The 19,729-nt window shown below is 36.3% G+C and overlaps 2 protein-coding genes across 6 annotated transcripts in view; one reads left to right on the top strand and one right to left on the bottom strand.

Annotated features, from left to right (window-relative positions):
* C1H2orf88 (chromosome 1 C2orf88 homolog) overlaps positions 1-19,729 on the top strand; it is a 59,071-nt gene that overhangs the window by 35,752 nt on the left and 3,590 nt on the right. The window lies entirely within an intron of this gene.
* Positions 1-19,729, bottom strand: part of HIBCH (3-hydroxyisobutyryl-CoA hydrolase) — a 50,798-nt gene that overhangs the window by 22,197 nt on the left and 8,872 nt on the right. For all 5 annotated transcript variants that reach the window (XR_007507785.1, XM_049815056.1, XM_049815026.1 and 2 more), the window contains one exon: positions 3,075-3,153. Coding sequence is in view for 4 of the 5 variants with exons in the window: in XM_049815056.1 (XP_049671013.1) it covers positions 3,075-3,153 (79 nt within the window). In the remaining variant the exon portion in view is untranslated. The remainder of the gene's footprint in view (positions 1-3,074; positions 3,154-19,729) is intronic.

Below are 19,729 nucleotides of genomic sequence, written 5' to 3' on the forward strand. Positions count from 1 at the left end.
ACGGCCATACACAGGGAAATTAGTTCTAAATAGACTATGATGTTGATTAACTTAAGTTGCTTTAGAGGCAAATAAAACTAAATTGAATGGTTTCTTTAATTATTAAGGAATTTACAAAAAGGATTAGTGAAGGTGTAACTAATCTACTTTAAACTTACTTGACTGCATAAACATAGTCTGCTGTAGCTTCTACTGTATCCTTTTTAAGGACCCTGTCTTCCTTATAATTTTACTCCTCTTGTCCCTGTTCTACATATTCCTCCTAATTCTCTCAGTAATGCTTCCCATATGTTTCTGCTTGCTGCTGGGTTCCTCTTAACAAATTCCATATATTAGATTTTTTTCTTTCTTTTTGATAGCATTTACTAATTATTTCTCAAATCCCTACTTACATAAAAGAACTGAATGTCTGCTGGGCTGACCAGGATAAAAGCCTATGCCTGTAATGCTGACTTGCAGTCTGTGCTCTGAGACAGATGCAAGATCCTTCACTGTAAGCCCAATTGTGAAACTCTGCAGTTGCCAAGCATAAGATAAAGGTAGCGCTGCTACATTGCTACCTTATCTTGCAGAGGTGGTTGGAGATTTATTAGTAAATGACTTACAGAAAACTAAAAACTTAGGTGGATATATAAGAAAGTGTCCACTATTTTTACACCACCGCCTTAAAGCCCACCTCTTACAATATACTTTCATCTTTTGTTCTTCCCACCAGTGTTTTTTCCATACCCTCCTACATCTAAGCTGCTTTCCCGTGCTTTATCTTATCTATGTCAGTTTCAGACTCCTACAATCTAGAATTGCCTTTTATTTCTATTTGCACAGTGGAAAATCTATCTACCTCCTTTTATTTATGGTTGTGTATCAATGCAGAATAATTGTGTGAAAATGTAGCAGCTGAATGTACGCTTTGTTTTCATTTCACAGAAAAGTTGTAATGCTTACTGAAATAAGTGAACATATGAAAAAATCAATTAATACAATATCTAGACAGCTAGACATTTTAAACATACACCAGAGATCAAAACAGCTAAGCCCTCAAATCCAAACAGTTTTCAGTGGTTTTACTTCTAATAGATCCTAAAAGGGTTTTAATTACTTTCTTTCCTAAGCAAGTTCTAAGCTTTTCCTTTACATGTCTTCACAGTCTATTTTATTTTAAATAAGTTCTTGTCAACACAAGAAATGTATGTAAAGTACATAATTTTTGTTACTGTAAGACTACTGATATCTTTACCTTTGAAGAAGAAAGTGAAGAAGGTATCTTGATTAGAATAATTTTATATGCCAAAGAACCTCTCTGTTTAGTTTAAAAAAAAAACCCCGAAAACAATTGTTTCTTTCAAATGCATATCTTGTACAACAACTGATTATGAACTTCAGGGGATTAGCAAATTCATGTTGTATTAATGCTGGAGCTATTTAGTTTACTAAGTTTTCCTTCAGCACAGAAAGATATTTGGAGGGCTGCAATAGTTTTTGCTTTTCTCATCCCAAACTTAATTGTTCAGAAAAATTACATGACATTTATCAACTAGCAGGAATTACTCTAATATGGTTTTAGGAGTTAAAATGATAATGAGCTTGCTTATATCTGGGGGCTTGTTTATGTTTTATTTGACTTGACATAGTTCATTTAATATTTTTGGAATTTTAGAATGAGTCTTGTGCAATGTTTCATACAGGCTGGATAGCAATAAACATTAGATAATACATGCAAGACACCCTTTTAAAAATATGAAAAATGCTAGACCTTTTAAGCATTACTAACAGGGGGCACTACAAAACTCCAATCATTGGCTAAGCGTGTGTTTTAACCTTAGTTGTAATGACATTATTGTATTTAAAATATTCTCAACAAAAGCAGAATATTATAACTTTTATTCTCTCTTCAGAACCAAGTCCTGATTTTTTTTTTAATGTTATTTCTTAGTTTTAATATTATGTAACTGTTTGGAAATCCTTGTAAGAAAATAGTGGTCACTACTCCTTACAACTAATTCTTTGAGGTGAAACTAAGATCAAACCTAATAGCACCAGACATGGTGCCATTTAAGCTGTTTAACCACTAGATAAGGTTCTCTATTCTGAATAAACATGTTCAACAGGGCCATATATTACAGACTAGCCTCATTCTGCTGCTTGAGGACATAAAGATAAGAACAACTGCGATCACCCTTCAGCTGCCTTGCCTTGGAAAGATGCAGAAACTAGAAATTTCACAGGAGAGAAATACAGGATAGGTTATAGGTTTTGAGCACTCTTCATAAACATTGTTAAGAAGCAGGGAGAAAGGACTTGGACATTACTGAAAGCATGAATGGAGTATGTATGCCAGCCAATAACAGGTTCAACGCTGGTGGCAGGATTGTCTTGAAGACAAATGTGAATGATTTCACAGGAGGGTTCACTTTAATCTGACTGACTTTTCTTGAGCCATACCACCATCTTCACATAGCTCTGAGACACAACATTTTCTTTTGTACATCTCAAGAGTTGACAAAGAAGCTGTAGGATCAAACATTAGAAAACACACAAGGTACATTTTGCTATTTAAAAAAAAAAAAAAAAGACACTGTGATCTTGCCTGCACGCAATCTGTACACAACTGTAATGGGTCTACATTAATAATATACAAGAAAAACAGGAATTTAAAAATCTGTCTCATTAACATTGCAGATAAGCTTGTAGTACAGCCAGTTCAACTCATACTGAGTTGCAAATGTAAAGTTGACATACTTGCACTGGGATCTTCAGATTTTGTCTGTCTACAACAGTCGCAAAGACTTAGTTCCTCAGATCTACTTCAATTTTTAAAAAATTGTATCCTGACCGTCTTTGTGTCAGTATAGACAGTAAACCCCAGGCTAAGAACATCAATAATCAACCTCCCAGAATACAGATACATTTCTACTAATATAGTAGAAAATACTTTCCATATATGGTCATCTCCAATTCCTTTTTAAAATTCTTTCATCACCACCACTGCTTTCAGTCAAAGGCATTTCATCATGATTACACAAGCAGTGAAACTTTAAACACATTAACATGTGATAATCTGTTAAAATACTTACCTATTGCTGTTTCTGGCATTGCAAAAAGTGTCTTTTCTGTAGCAACTCGGAAATGTCCATGGACTGAGAGGCCAACTCCCTATGCATGGAGCACAAGCAAAGGACAGAGTTATAAAACTACTGGTAAAAATAATCATAACCATAATCCTATGTAGCACACCTCTTGCTTTGCTCTACAATTAAATAATATTAGATTTACCATGCACATCTCAACAAAATATTAAAAGGCCTTGTACAGTTCAAATGCTAATAAAACATCATATTACCTTTATGATTTGGCTGAAATAGCATTCTATGCTTTAAAAGACTGATGACTCATACAGAGATTAACTTAAAAAAACCACGAGTGACAGAAACAGACATGAGTGACCCCATTTTCTCAATTAGACTACTAAGGGAGTTGACATCCTTTTGCTAATGTTACCCCATCTATAATTTTTGCACATACTTCAAACCACCAACAAAACCAACTTTGGAATATACATGAATTGCACAAAGTTATAATTAAAACCCTTTTAAAAGAAATAATAATTAACTATTCTTATAATGTGATAATTACCTATTTTATCAATACAGAAGTACTTTAAGCAGGAAAAGCTTTCAGCTTTATTGATTAAAATTCAAAGTATGTGGTTATAAACTCACTTATTTAACCTGGGGACTTTTGTTCTCCAAGTCAGACATAGAATTCACATTTCTAAGTACCTGGCCCTCTTCTCTAGCAGTCCTTCCTGATGTGTCACTTCCCTCAAGAGCAGAAAAGCTCCTGGTGTTGTCTATCATATTTTCTGATTTAGGCAGTAAGCAGCAGCAAGGCCCAATAAAAATATATTTTTTCAGTTCACACAAAATTAATTTAATTTACATAAATGTTCAAGAGGCAAACTGACAATTTTAAAGAAAAAGGGTTATCTGACAAAGTTAATATTAATTATGAATAATATTTGAAGTAATCCAAGAATATTTGAATTACTGGGCACAACCACAACATATGGGTAAAGAAGTCTCACTTGTCAAAGCTTATCTACATGATGCATGTCAACAGAAATGTGTGTTAGAACCTACCTGGAGACAAAACCCTCTACTGAGTAGTCCACAAGAAGTTTCTTCATACAAATATTTTTTCTCTCTTCCTTTCCACTGTTTCAGCTTACTTTCTTTCCTCACTGTTAAATTTCCCTTTGCTTAGTCATTCTATCCATCCAATTTTGCTGTTAGAACTACGATATCTTAAATATCATTGGCCAAAAGAAGTCAGTGTCTGATGAAGATGTAATAGATTTTTAAGTAACATTTATAATTGTTTAGATACTAGAAAAATGGCACGTTACCCAGCTAAGGCTACTAGTCTTCACAAAAGTCTTCACAGTATTTCGTACTTTCCATCAGAAACAGTGGGATTAGTTGGGTGATACTTGCTTGGACCTGCATTATATATCTGACAGGCTTTTAAGGGAAGAGTAGAATGTAGCAGAACGTCTTTTTCATTTTGCTTATCCACAGAGATCTTTGGGTGTGTTTTACATTAAAATTTTAGAAAGTTATCTCAATTTAATAAAAATTACATCCATTTTGTTCACACCATTCTCACGCATTCTTCCCTGGCCTTTCTTACAATTCTGCCCAGCAAGAAATTAATTGTGACTGCTTGTTCCATTAGGGCGATACATGACTAAATTTGAAAACACCTCCAAGGTTTTGCTGTAAAATGAATATCTGCCAGTGTCAAGTTTTAATATAGGTGTATGAAGTTTTTAAGATTCTAGTGTAATTTCCTGAAAAATGGACACTTAAGGTAACTAGTTATCACACTTCATTTTATATCCAGAGACTAAGCCAAATCTATACACATGAAGTACTGGTGTTTCAAGGAGGCAAATGGGATTTGAGCAAATACCCAAATCGTATTTGCATAGGGTCCAATCCTATGTCTCATGCCTTATCTGTCCTTCAGCCCTTTCATTTGAAGACTGGTCAGAGGCTGTAGATCTCATCTGAGCAGCAGCAAGGGCAATGGCCCTGTATTTAGTTCTCTTGCAAATGTAAAGCTACGTTCACTCCTAAACCAGCTCTAAAACTCTTAAATGAAATGTAAATGTGACTTCATCACTTCCAACCTTTTTATATATCATAACAGCATACTTTCACTGCATTTGGTAAAGACTGCTGTTATTTTTAAGCATGTTCAGCAACAATGACAACCTTTTTATAAAGATAATGAAAATAAAAGAATCATGCCCATTTTGCTCTTTCTAATGCTTAAATTAGTTTTTTCTAATCCTGAATCTAAGAATACAAATACTATCTATCATAAAGCATTTTTCTGGCTTATTTTCTAGACAATCAGAAGTTTAAGGACTCAAATTTTCAGTGTGAATATTAAGTAACAAGGACTAGAGTGTGAACTCCATGAAGAAAGCTTCTCTTCCAAGCTTGTTTTGTTTCTAGTGATAAAAGTAACTGTAGAGTTTTAATAATAAAAAGTTGAAAGACGTAATTCTCTTTTGAAAGAAGTAATTAAATCAGATTTCACTTTCTCAAGTGCTTAAGCCATAATTGGATTTGTTTTCTAGATAGCTTGAAGTTTTATAGTATAGATTAAAGCTTAATTTCAGATATATATTTAAAAGACTAAAACTGTATTTTCTTCTTAGCCATTATAAAGAAAATGGTGCAAATATGTCCTTACTTCTTTGAAGATAATTGCTAAATAATCCAACATTAAGATAAAATTAGGAGAGAAAAATGAGTTAATGCTTTGAGGGTACAAACGCCAGTAATTTATTAAACTGGTGAACATATGCTTTCATACATTTGTTTACAACTTCCTAAATGGTTATTTTAACACATTCCCTGTATGTGTTTAACCTTCTCCATCTAATACAGAGGATAGATGCTTATTAGTTTAATAGTATCCTGCGTAAAGAATGAAAAAGAATGAACTTTTCCAGTCAGAAGTCTAAATGCATTCCCCCTCTGTTTCTGGATTTTGTAATTTACTTTTTTTTAAACTTTACTGAAATCTTACACAGCTGGAGCTCCACCTAGGAGGCCCTTCATACTATTAAAATACCTGCAGTTGGGCTGGGCTCACTTCACCAAATAGTCCCAGCATTTACACATATAAGTCTTGATGCTATAATGTCTTTATTAAAATACACTGTATCCTGCACTGTTGGTCCTACCTTTCATCATCTTAAAATATATACTAAAGCTAATGCCTTCCTTCAGACTTTTCCAGGATAATAGAGTCCTATGGTGAATCAGGCTTGTTTTCTAATCCAGATAGTTTCTTAATACTGGCATGAAAGGGTTTTTTCCACTGACAGCTGAATGTTTGAATTTTGTAAAGGATACTTAAAGAATGAGACTAGAAGTTGAGGAGTTAAGAAATTAACAAGAATCAATTTAAACAACCTTTCTGTAGGGTTTATATATGAATTAATCAAAAACAGAGCAGAAGTGGTGGTCTGACAATGTATTACTGGAGACAGATTGGCTATGAAGGTGTTTGGTTACAAATTACAGTTTTATTACTGCATGGATATTCAGATATTAATCTTAAAAACAGTGTGTTACAACTCAACTATTAGACTCAGCGCACCTCAAGGAGGCACATAGTATTATAGACACTTTGGTCTGAATTCCTCAACAAGCTTCTGAAAAAGCCAGTAGAGTATCTGAATTTTACTTCCCATACACCTGATTTCCTACTCAATGCCATATTTCAAAAGTCATGAGACTGTGTATAGAAAATTTATCATTTATTTCCATTTTTTTCTGATGATGAATACAGAACCTTATTAAAAGTATTTTTCTAATGAAAAACAAGGTGCAAATTACTGATAGATGGAGAAATGGAATACAGCTACTATAAATCTTGGAAGCTGTAGCCAGAGGGCTGTATTATCTTAAATTGAGAATGACCCATATTAGCAAATAGGAGAACTCATCACATTTAGGGAAGTTATTAAGAAATTGAGGGCCACCACAACAGAGAACTGTAATATGCCCTTCCTGAATGACACATGTAAACATCTGTTCACATACAGAAAAGTAGATCTGTGTCACAGCAAAGCCATAAATCACACTTGTCTATTTACTAAATAACCTAACTCAGACTGTAAAGGAATCACTGCCTAGGAAAGCATAAGCGACAGAATAAAAGAAATACAAACAGAAAAGGTCTTCAGGAATGTTGCTTGTATCATCTTCACTAGGATGATAAAGAATTTTTAGCTGTTCAAGCAAACAATTTTATGATAATACCAATATTAATATTGTCTGCAGTGAAAGTCCTGTTGTAACTGCACATCCAATGATTACACTCATTTTTAACTGCATGAGAATACAGTTCCTGGTAGGTCTAGAACCACAAAATAAATGTGGCAATCAACTAACAAACTGAACGTAACACAACAAAGGGCAAATGTACCTGAATACAGATGTGTAAAGATAGCCAAGGTGCAGGAAAAATGTTTTCAAAAGCATTAGCTGGCAATGTAAGCGAGTGGAATTGATTCAGGAAGCAGCAGGAGCTTATAGCGATGCTAGATCAAAAATCACTGATGTAAGAGCATTACCCCCTGCATCCAGACACAGCAAATCTTAAACTGAATCAAAATTAATCTTTGTTCATCATTAATGTTATGGACCACTCCAAACAGTATAATCCATTTTTATCTGTAGATACTAACAGACAAGATGACTTGGTGACCCAGAACAATGCAGCGTAACAGATCAATTTGGACTAAAAATATAATTTTCTTTGGTTGATGACACATAAATCAACTCTATACAAGTATTTAAAAAAAAATCATTTAAAAAACAGTGCCTTTTGTGAACTTTTCAATCATTTAGTGTGGTATTTTAAAACATGTAATGCTAATGTAATATAACTTAAATATAAAATATTAATTTCCACATACTGATTATGTGTTAGAGATTATGTGTTAGAGTCCAAATTCCTACATACATACAGAAGCACAATGAGCTGACTAGAGATAGATTATCTGTAATAATATCTGATGTTTCAGTCTTGTTCTCCTGACTCCTCATTATTTAAACAAATTTGATCCAACTATATTAACAGTAATCATTTAGGTCAGGTTCTTCTTACAGTAAAACTTGGGAAAGAAAATACATAGGCCATTCTGTGCACCAGTGCTGCTACAATGAGTGTCCTTTATCAAGAGAATTTATGTTGAATTTTTAAAAGCCCTGTTTTGATTGTTCTGCTACCAGCCAAAACTTATCAATGATCTCAAACCATTTTTATTAGGGTAGTTATCTGCAGTAGCTATATTTTTTCCCCTATGTAATCTGCAGGGACTGATCCTGTCTTCTGCTGGTGAGCACCCGTACTAGTGTTGCGATCCCACCTGACAGCATACAGAAGCCATGGTGGCAGTTAAACACATGCCTCTGCAGCAGGGATTGAGTGCCTGCAGTTTCACATCCTCTCTTTCCATGTATGTTGGCTCCTCCAAGGCAAAAAGCAGCAGGTTGAACAGTTTGGTCTTATGGTCCAATCTCGCCTACAGACACTGTGGCTCGACAACCATGACACAAACAAAAACTTCTACCAAGAATTCCTTCTGATTACTCAGAATTTTCTGAAATAACTTATTTCCAGAATTAAAAATGCCTTCCTTGTTTCTTTTTCACTACTGTGTATTACTTTCTAAGACTTATATTTAGTAAGCCTACAAAACTCCCTGGCATCAACAGTCAGCTATGTGTGTTAAAAAATACTCTTTCATGTCAGAGGAAGCAGAACTTTTTATGGACACAAGACTTCTGCTGCCACAGAAATAAAAAAGATGTAAGAAAACTTAGATCTGAAAACCCTATAGCAAAAGTAATTAATTACTAGCAAGTGAAACTTTTTCTAGCGTTGAATTTCAAAGCATTCTTCCCCCACCCCAATCGTTCCCCAGTGTTTCTGGGTACATAATTGGCCATGTTTGTTCAGAAGAAGATAGTAAGTGTGGGTTTTTTATTATCTCTAAAATTCTGGAAGACAAGCTCTGTGCCTTTGTCCCTCTGTATCACCTAAAAATACAGCTACTGCAAGAAATCTGTATGTCCAACTCGCCATATATTAATGTCTCCAGGGAGAGCAAGCAAGTGGGAGGGAACCCATTTCAGCAACTTACATCAATGCATAACTAAGGTTTTAGGTTTTATCTTAAAACTTAAGAAACACTTCTTGTTCTTAAAGACAGGGACATGCAACAGAACTTTCTTCAAAGAGGGGCACAGTTACTGGGGATGACAGGAGTGAATTGAGGGGATTTTGTAATGATGTTCTATTTCTCAGGAAAAAAGTGCTTAGAAAGTATAATACAGATTAAAACTAACTCAAAGAGAAAATGAGCATTCAAATTCTTCTGGAAATGAGAAAAATTAGCAGAAATATGAAAGGATGGAGAAGCAAGCGCAGATAATTCTCTGCAGAACTTTTTTTCCTTGATCTATAATGAAAGGGAAGGAGAGGGAAATAATGAGATAACTCTCAATATGAGAGTAGGCATCTACATGAAAGCCTAGAATTAGAGAAAAATAGTGGAACTTTTTGCAAGAAAGAGTCTGGTGTTAAATGGAAAGAACAAATCTGTGCAGAAACCTGCAAAAATCTCTGCAATGACAGTACAGTGCAGGGGTAGGAAAGCTCTCCCTGAAGCCACAAAGAAAACCTCCTTCAAACACACAGGTTTCAGGAAAAAAAAATCTAGAAAGTACAGTTAAAACTTCAACTTTAGTCTCACAAGTAGACAAGTGATGTTTGCTCTGTCATGTGATCTATATGTCATTACATTGCACAGGAATGCAAACACTGATTCTGTAATTCTAAAATACTAAGTGCAGTATGACTGTATACTACCAACATCTGTACAAGTACATTCAGGAAGTCTGCCTTTCTTTTCTGGGTGTAAAATAGGGGCATCCATTCCTTTTCATAGTGTACATTAAACAACTTGGTCATTGTGGAGTTGGGAGAGGGATGGGAGAGGAGTTTTACTTATTGCACCAGTACTGACCCGTAATTTTAAATACTTGTTTTCAAGTCAGTGCTTTATGATAAGCCCTGTGGGGAATAATATCACATGCAAATCATTGAACATTCAGTGGTTATTTTTTTGTTGATGTCAAGAGCTGCTGATAGTATAGTCCGATTAGCTACAAAATGAAGTGCACCATTTGTCCCTAGGATCATACGCAGGAGCTTAGCAAGCAGGCCAACGTGCCAGATGGTAAATATACTGTAATATCAGCAAAGAGCGAATCCTTTCTTAGCATTGCCTCAGCATAGTTTTCAACATCCTGTATTACAAAAGCTAAGTGGTACACAAGTCAATCTCACAAAGATTTGTTTCAGAGTACAAATAACTACTTGCAAAATCTGTATTCTATTTTACAGTAAAAGCTGTCTTCAGCTTTGAAGCACTGGGAACAAAACAGGCTACAAGCTTCTATGTGGTACGCATCCATGAGTTTCCAGAGGGAGGGTGAGAGGAAGAGAGAGAATTGGAAAGCAGCTTATCTGGGTTTAGTATGACAATTACTTTTACTTCAGGGCAGATTTTAGAGCATAAATTAGAACAAAATCAAAGATGTTCAAGTTTCAGAGCATGATGACTGACAAGAGGCATGACACGTTTATAAAAATGAAAAAAAAAAGAAAAATCAGAAGTCCCAAGAAGCACTGACATTTCTAAGTTCCAGTTTCCTAGCTGTAAAAAAGTGTTAAAGGGGTAATAAAGTCCATTTCAGTATAGAAGTGCTGTGCTATGTAAAAAATTTTTTCATGAACGTTTATATGCTGCAGTTAGTCACCCAAAGCCTGATATGTATATTAATAACTAATAAGCAGAATTTCTATAGTTTCCAATAAAATTTGCCCCACACATTAAACAACAAATGAATTGCTGCTTGTTCTGTGAGCAATATCCACCTGTGCACTTCATGAATGCACATTCATTTAAAAATTGTATCATAAGTGGGCAAAACCTGAGATTTTTAAGATATGATTAATTCTAATGTTTCCTAAGTTTTTGAACATTAGTCTCAAATGCTGCTATCTACACCTCTGTATAAAAGCTATATGCACACAACTTAATGAATCCATCCTAGAAGCAAATAAATTAAAAAAGCAGATGGAAATACATATAACAATGTGGAGGAAAATGGGGAGCTTCCCCTCCCCGTTATATTTTATATGTATGAGGAATATCAGAAGACACCTAACTTAAACATTTATGCAACCGCTGCAATTATTGCAGCCTATGATATTTGTCTGGCTTCTTTTTCTGTAGATTCTCTATTAACAGCTCATAGTTTAAGTAAGATCATGATGAAGTAAAGCAGTTGGTTGTCTTTACACTTCCCACCTTCCTCTTTCAGTCTTCAGTCACTTCAGCTAAACATATTGAAATGCCAATATTCAGTGGTTTACAAGATTTTAACTTTGGCTTTAGATACAGGCTCACAACTTTTATTTAAATACTTTTTATGGAAAAGAACAGGCAAACATCAGGTGTTATGTTCACAATCATTTTGTTTCACTAGTTTGCAAGAAAAGATAGACAGCAATGCCAGGCAACTTGCTCCGAAGGAAAGACTCTGTAGATGTCCATGCCCACAAATGGCACAGAGAGGGAGGGCAGACCCTTCTCTCCTACTTTTACATCACCGGGAACTGGTTTTGGTAGTGGGCAGATTCAGGCTGTGGACCACTAAATCTTTGAGATGTTCCCTCCCTTTCCTCCTCCCACCTACTGCAGCAGTCCAGCTAGTTGTAACTCAGAGGCTAACTCATGAAGCCTGCGAATAAAGAATTTTATTTGTGTTTTTTATCTGCAGCAGTAAGAAAGATGTGTCTTTCCCTATGCTGCTTTGATCCCGACTACAGAACAACAGGCAATCAAAAAACCAAATAATTCCATTTTACAACCATGTAATTTAAATTCAACATTGATGTTCACTTTTTTAAAATGTATTTTGGAAGGAACAAGTTAAAAAATGTTATTTGCACACATATGCCAGAAATTTTACTGTATTCGGTTTGTGTGGCAAGGTTTTGGGGGGTGGGGGGTGGGGGGGTGTTACAGGGGTGGCTTCAGTGAGAAGCTGCTGGAAGCTTCCCCTGTGTCCGATAGAGCCAATACCAGCCGGCTCTAAGATGGGCCTGCTGCTGGCCAAGGCCGAGCCAATCAGTGATAGTGGCAGCACCTCTGTGATAACAGATTTAAGAAGGAAAAAAAGTTGCAGGGGGCACAGGAAGAGTAGCTGGTGAGAGGAGTGAGAACATATAAGAGAAACAAGCCTGCGGACACCAAGGTCAGTGAAGAAGGAGGGGGAGGAGATGCTCCAGGCGCCAGAGCAGAGATTCCCCTGCAGCAGCCCATGGTGAAGACCCTGGTGAGGCAGGCTGTCTCCCTGCAGCCCAGGGAGGTCCATGGTGGAGCAGATATCCACCTGCAGCCCATGGAGGACCCCACGCTGGAGCGGGTGAGTGCCCGAAGGAGGCTGTGACCCTGTGGGAAGCCCACGCTGGAGCAGGCTCCTGGCAGGACCTGCAGATCTGTGGAGAGAGGAGCCCACAGAGCAGGTTTTCTGGCAGGACTTGTGACCCCCACGGGGGACCCATGCTGGAGCAGTGTGCTCCTGAAGGGCTGCACACCGTGGAAGGGACCCATGCTGGAGCAGTTTGTGAAGAACTGCAGCCCGTGGGAATGGCCCACATTGGAGAAGTTCGTGGGGGACTGTCTCCTGTGGGTGGGACCCCATGCTGGAGCAGGGGAAGAGTGTGATGAGTCCTCCCCCTGAGGAGGATGAAGCAGCAGAAAATAACATGTGATGAACTGACCATAAACCCCATTCCCTGTCCCCCTGTGCCACTGGGTGGGGGGATAGGTAGAGAATCCAGGAGTGAAGTTGTGCCTGGGAAAAAGGGAGGGGTGGAGGTAAGGTGTTTTGAGATTTGGTTTTATTTCTCATTACCCTACTCTTGTTGATTGGCAATAAATTGAGTTAATTTTCTCCACATTGAGACTGTTTTGCCTGTGATGGTAATTGGTTGAGTGATCTCTCCCTGTCCTTATCCTTTGTTATATTTTCTCTCCCCTGTCCAGCTGAGGTGGGGAGAGTGATAGAGTGATAGAAGGGCTTTGGTGGGCACCTGGCGTCCAGCCAGGGTCAACCCACCACATTTACATATATGTCAGTAGTGAAAGGAACATTCCTAAAGAGTTGCAGCCACAGAATCTGGATAAAAATGGGACGTGATAAGGACAGCTATTGCTCAACTCCAGCTCCTTTGTGTACTGGAATTCTGTTGACAAATGTATAACATACGAGCTGCTTATGACATCACTACCAATTTACTTGATAAGAAATATTAATACAATAAGGACTGTTAGCTAAATCCTGCTAAAGTGTAAGTTTAGATGTTTGTAACTATATTGCTAGAATCTTCATGGTACCTGTAGCAAGCCTTTAACAACATTGTTCAAGAAAACATCACATTAATTTAGCTGTTGGAAAGTGTTCACTGTAAATTACATTTCTAGTCTCAGTAAACTCTCTTAAACTTGTCCTATATATCTAAGTCCTCATTTTCTTTGATGAATGTGGTCCAAATCTGTCAGAGCACTCATATATAGGCAATATGTTACATACGGACCTGTTAATAAATAACCAATATATTAAGTAAAAAAAATACTGACTGAACATTTTAAGTGGTTTAGAAAAATGCAAGATGCAGCTGTTATTTTGAATATTGAATTGGAAAACTTCTTAGACATTTATTCTATTAAAATAAGTATTAGAAAAAAATGTTACAGCTTCAATTACGTGCAAGCAGTGCAAAGTGTAAAAATACTCCTGAAAAATTGACTTCACCTCTCCTTATAAGAAACTCCTTTATTTTAGGAACTGGCCTTCTTTTCACATAATTCTTCTTATTTCTGTGATTGAGAATGATTTCTGTTAGAAATACCGATTCCTGAAAAAAGATAACTTCCTATGATACCTTTAGAGCAAACTCCTCCACAGCATTCGGCTATTTATTCTATGCAAGAACCTCAAACAACTAAGAAATAAGCGAGTATGTTTTTTTCCATATAGTGCAACCATGGGAAGTCGGCCAATTCCTATTGTGACATGCCAACATGCATTTTTTTGGCAACAAACATCCCTAAACACACACAAGAGCACAGGGGATTAATTTTTTTTTTTATTAATTACTTTCAAAACCTGCTGACTGATTTCACTAGTACTTGCAGTTTATCTAATATTTTGCATGTCAGGCATTTACTTTCACCTACTGAAGAACTTTGCTACCAAGAAGAATTATATATCTGATGTAAATCTCTACCAAGTCTTCACCCATAGGTCTCAGAACATTATTATAAAGAGTCAACATTGGAAACACACAAAGCATTACTGAACAAACTTTTATAATTATAAAACCTTTTCAGAATGTTGTGAGGTAAAATTTCACAAATATGCCTGGCTAAAATTGAAATAAAACACTGCAAACTTCCTCCAGAAAAATATTAATTTAAATTTTGACAAGTCTTTATTGATTAAAGCAGAGTAAAAGCTTAAAACAGAGAAGTGTTCTACTTTTTCCTGAAGTGGGTTAAAACGTCATCCCTCCCCAAAAGTCACGTTCTTCTTAAACCCTTACTAAGACAAATGGACTTTAAATGATGCAACAGAGAATAATTACAGACAAAAGATGCAAATTTCAACTAAGTAAATTTCTGCCTCAAAGACCTACATAACAGGTCCTGAGATCTGATTTACAAGAAAAACCAGATTCCTCTAACAATGTCAGCCTCTGGAATCTTTTCTGAAAATCAAGTGGCACTAACACAAAAAAGTAAAGCTAAATATTAGGTATTCAGTTCACTCTTCTACTGCAACATAAAAAGATGCAGTAATTCTGAATCTGTAGTCCAGAAGGGAACATGGTTAGATGCACAATAGAAGGAATATTTCCAAACCATAGAGTAGGTTCAGGAATTTGGCTTCATCTGTTTCTCTGGAACCCCTACATAACCCCCTGACTAAAATGACATTGTCACTCAGTAAGCAGCGTTCTTAAAAAGCTTCATGTTTTGAACTGCAACGTTTCTGACGCTTCCCCATACACAGCATAGTCTCCTCTCATAAACAAACTAGGGAAACATAGCCTAGATATCACTATGAAATGGAGGCCACAATCATCTGAAAGTATATTAAGAGTTATCAGCAGTCTGCAATCAAACTGAGAGGGCACCCTAGCTGAGGTCACACAGAAGCCAATCATTAATGAAGTTTTATTTGATTATTTTCATTATCTGCTTGGATGATGAAATAAGGATTTCTATAATTTACAGATTATTTTGGGGGAAGGCAAACACTTTGAAGAGCAAGAGCAGAATTCAACCCCATCTCACTTTGGAGATCAGATAGAAACTAACAAAATGAAGACTACACTTAAGAAAGCAAAATCGAATGCAGAGATTACAAGTATTTGGTCTATGGAACAAATGCCTAGACGTGTTTCAGGGATTTATAGCAACCATGAACTTAATACAAGTAATAATGCAATACTGTTGCAAAAAGAACTACTTAAGGTATCACACTACAGCACAGTCTCTACCAGCAGGCCCCAACAGGCTGAAGCATACCTGCTCAGCCTAGATTGAATACACCTGGGAAGTCTAATCAGATTGATGCAGTGGACCTATAAAAGGCAATGCCAGCTGATATGGCACTCAGGTTTCTTGGGGGAGAAAACGAGTACTATTTTTTTTCCTCCTTTGTAGTCTTTGAGGAAAAGGGTAGCTCCACAAGACTGGCTCTTTGACAAAAAAGTTCTGTTCAAGGAAGAGGATTTAAAAATTGGTAAAAGGTAAGCAATAAAGAAATGTACTGTGATGGAATTTTTATGTTATGCAAGGAGTAAGGAGGCAAGAGTAATAGCTTTAAGAATAACTAGAAGTGCTAGCCTCCTAGCACCTGATGCTTTGAGAAGCTGCTATTTACATGGGCTATTTGTGACAAAATATCTCTGAAATATATGGAGGATAATTATTCTGCTCTACTTGGTGCTGATGAATCCTCCAGCTGAAATATTGTCTGATCTCTGGTAATGAACTATAAAGTACACAAATTGGAGAGATTCCAGAGGATTGCACAAAGACCAAGAGACTTAATCTATAGTAAGGGCTGAATAACTATCCTTATCCCAATTAAAGAGAGATGGCTAGAAGCAAGGAATGCAAGTATCTCAAAATGTTCTTAGACAGCTATGACTAAGACAGGAATATATTGCTTACACATACTAAAGACTTAAATTGGACACTAGGGAATCTTAACTTGAAAGAATAACTAAGCACTTGGGTGGAATATCTAGAAAAAAACAGAATTTGTGCTGTTGGAGAGTTCTGAACACATTAGGTGAAAATCTGCTAAGAAATCATATAGCTATATTTAACTCTACTTCAAGTGCAAAAGAATAATCCTGAGGCTCCTCTCAGCTCTACACTTCTGTATAGTCTAAAGCTTAACATATTTGACATTACTACCTGAATGACTAACAGAGTCAGTTCTTCAAAAAACTCTGTTCCCCAATAGTCACCTTCCTTACAAAGAGTATCTTTAACTTAGATGTAGACTCAGTTTAAGTAAAAGACCTTCCCTAAAAAAAAATGGTAGTTAGGTGTGTTGACAAAACTAATGGAAAGTCACTCACGTACACAAAGACCCAGCTAACATGTTGTCTTCTCATACTCCCAGTCCATATACCTGAGGTCCTTCTCTACTGAGGAGAGCATAAAGCAGTCAGTACTGTGTACTGCTATTGCTCTCACAAACTGGGCCCTAGAATCAGAGGGAAGACAGGCATAGAAATACGGTTGGGTAACCTTTATCTCTTAAAATTGCAAGCTGTATTAAAGTTCCAACTTCCTATTACTCTCCCTAAACATGAAGATTAGAAAGTAAGATTCTCAGAATAACTCAAAACAAAAGGCTTTGCAAAGGACTTGAGAGCTGGCAGCTCTACCAAACTCCATTTCTGTACTGAAAGTTTTGCACATTACCATATAAGTTAACATCTACTTGTCCCACAGGAAGATGTTTTCTTATCCTAAAACTCAAAGCATTAATTGTTAAAGCAAGAATTGTAACATAATGGTATAATCTTTATAAATCTGTAACTTGCTAAAATAAACTTAGCAAATATACTGTGTAAGAGGCCAGACTAAAGGATTAAATCCTGTATATAATTGTCCAAAGCCAAGAATTCCTATGTTTGAACAGTCATTACTCATCAGTAGAAAAATAAATATATGGGTGCCTATTTTGGCCTTATTAATAAACACATAAGCGTTCAATAATATTAGATGATAGGCCTGAAACAGAGCAAATTGCTTTTCACAAAGCACAAAATGCACCTGTGAAACTGACTGCCACAGTCCTTTCTGAAGGCCAAGCCTACTCAATGTCAAAAAATACCAGATGAATAGAGAGGTGAATGTGATTACTGACGGTGATTTAGCACCATGGTTCTGAAATAGAGCCTAGCTTAGGAAGGTTCTAAATTATGCATGCTCTAGAATACAATACTAAGGAAGAGGGTACTTTGTACATGCTGTTGCAGATTCCTCCCTAAACTAAAAGCAATGGTCTTTGCTCCTGAAAATTATGTACTTCTGCTTTGGAAATATGCCACTAAAGTTTTAAGTATGCTTTACATAAAGTTAGGCCAGTGACCTGGACCACATCCATTAACTTTCAAACTCTATGCCCTGTATTTATTTTTTTTTTGCTATCAAATACTCACCTTGAATTCTAAGCTCAATCATCTGAAAGCCACCACTCAAATCTGTCTAGTGTACTTTATTCGGCTCTGAAACAGGTTTAAAACACATTTTCATTAATCCTTTTAGTCTGTTGGGAGTATCTGACACAGTAATATATGTTGTGCCAAAGCCTTATTTAAAACCACAGATTTAGACTGAGCTTATAAAGCACACTCCTATTCATCTCCAAAGAATTAGGGAAAAGATTGGGACTTTTCTAGAACCAAGAAGCCCAAACTTAGGACCTCACTTACAGACAGTAATATTAAAAAAAAAAAAATTTAAATACTCTGCATTTATTGTCTACTGTTCAGGTATTTAATTTCAGGGAAATAAAAATCTATGGATAGAAGTCAATTAAAATAACCTGAATAGTAATTTTTAGCAAAATGAGAGTACATGCCCAGTGTTCTCTTCAACAGTATACATCCTTTAGCAGTAAATGTGGTATTTATAACTTGTTTCACTATTGTTTTGTAAAATGCAGTCATCTTTGCTTCATCAAACATACTTGTCACTTGAACTTACTGCTCTGAATAAGTACAAAAAGATGAAAAGATACATCTACATTGAATATCAATTTTTGATGAATTTTACAGGAATATAGACAAGAAGGTGCAGAAAATAAGCTCCACAGCCCCATCTGTTGGCTAATTAAGCTCTCAAGAAAGCCATCTACCAGCCTCTAGCCAGCAAAGCTGAAGTGGAACCAGTTCATTTCTTTCGTACAATTCCAAGTTTTACCGTCACAAATTTATATCTGTGCAGCAGTAGCAACTTTTACTAGCTAAGCGCATAACTGAGTTTCTAATACACTTGTGTGATTTTTAATTTATTTTAAGTTAGAACAACAGAGCATGTGCATAGCACTGCTTTTTTGAGCAAGGTTGAGATTGACTTGCTTGCATTTTCATTCATAGATAAATGGTCTATAGTGAAATTGCAGTGTTTAAGAGGTGTCCCTTGATTTTTAAGCCCAAGCTAAAACCACCTGCTTCTGAAGCCAAGGGCTTGAATGTAATTTTTTTATTTTTTTTAAAGCCATTTACTGTAGTTTGCAAGTGACAAATGTTTCTGGCTCCAATGGACTTGTAGCGACTAATCCAGATCTTGAGCATAGGAAATATGACCCGATTGTGCTAAAAACATAGAAGCTAGCATCTAAGTGATTTAAAACAAAGCATCAAATTATACTAGGAATAGAATAACTCCTCCGTATGACTGCAGTTCTAGTGAATAATTACAGTAGGACAAAGTACTTCCATACAGCAAACAGAACGAGATAAAACTACGACCATGACAAGTTCAAGGGCTGTTCTAGAGGTTTTAATCTATAAAATCCCACTCCAGTGAACCTATTTGTATCACAATAGAAAACAGGGCTGCAAGCCTTAAGTTTGGTTAAGGTCAGTAGTGATGGGGCTCCCAGTGCTGAAAATGGTGAGAGAAAACAGTGAGGGAAAGATAGGAGCTAACGCACTTTTGCTATGTAATCATTGGTCCATTCAGAGGAACCAAACCAAATCTTACAGACAGGGGAGGCATTTGAAAGGAAAAGCATAGAAGACAATGAAAAACTAACACAAAACACATACACAAAAATTCATCAGTGCTGAGAAATACTACTGCTGACCTCCTTTGTTAAATTATCAGTAGATAATTCCATGTACTGCCTGGAGGAAATGTGTTGATGAAAACATGCACTCCTGTAGGAAGGACATTAACTCAGAGTAAACTGAAGCTGTGTAACAAGTGCAAATTAAATAGCACTCAAAGTTTAAAAAAAAAAAAAAA

Source organism: Accipiter gentilis, chromosome 1, assembly GCF_929443795.1.
Source record: "Accipiter gentilis chromosome 1, bAccGen1.1, whole genome shotgun sequence".
Taxonomy (NCBI): domain Eukaryota; kingdom Metazoa; phylum Chordata; class Aves; order Accipitriformes; family Accipitridae; genus Astur; species Astur gentilis.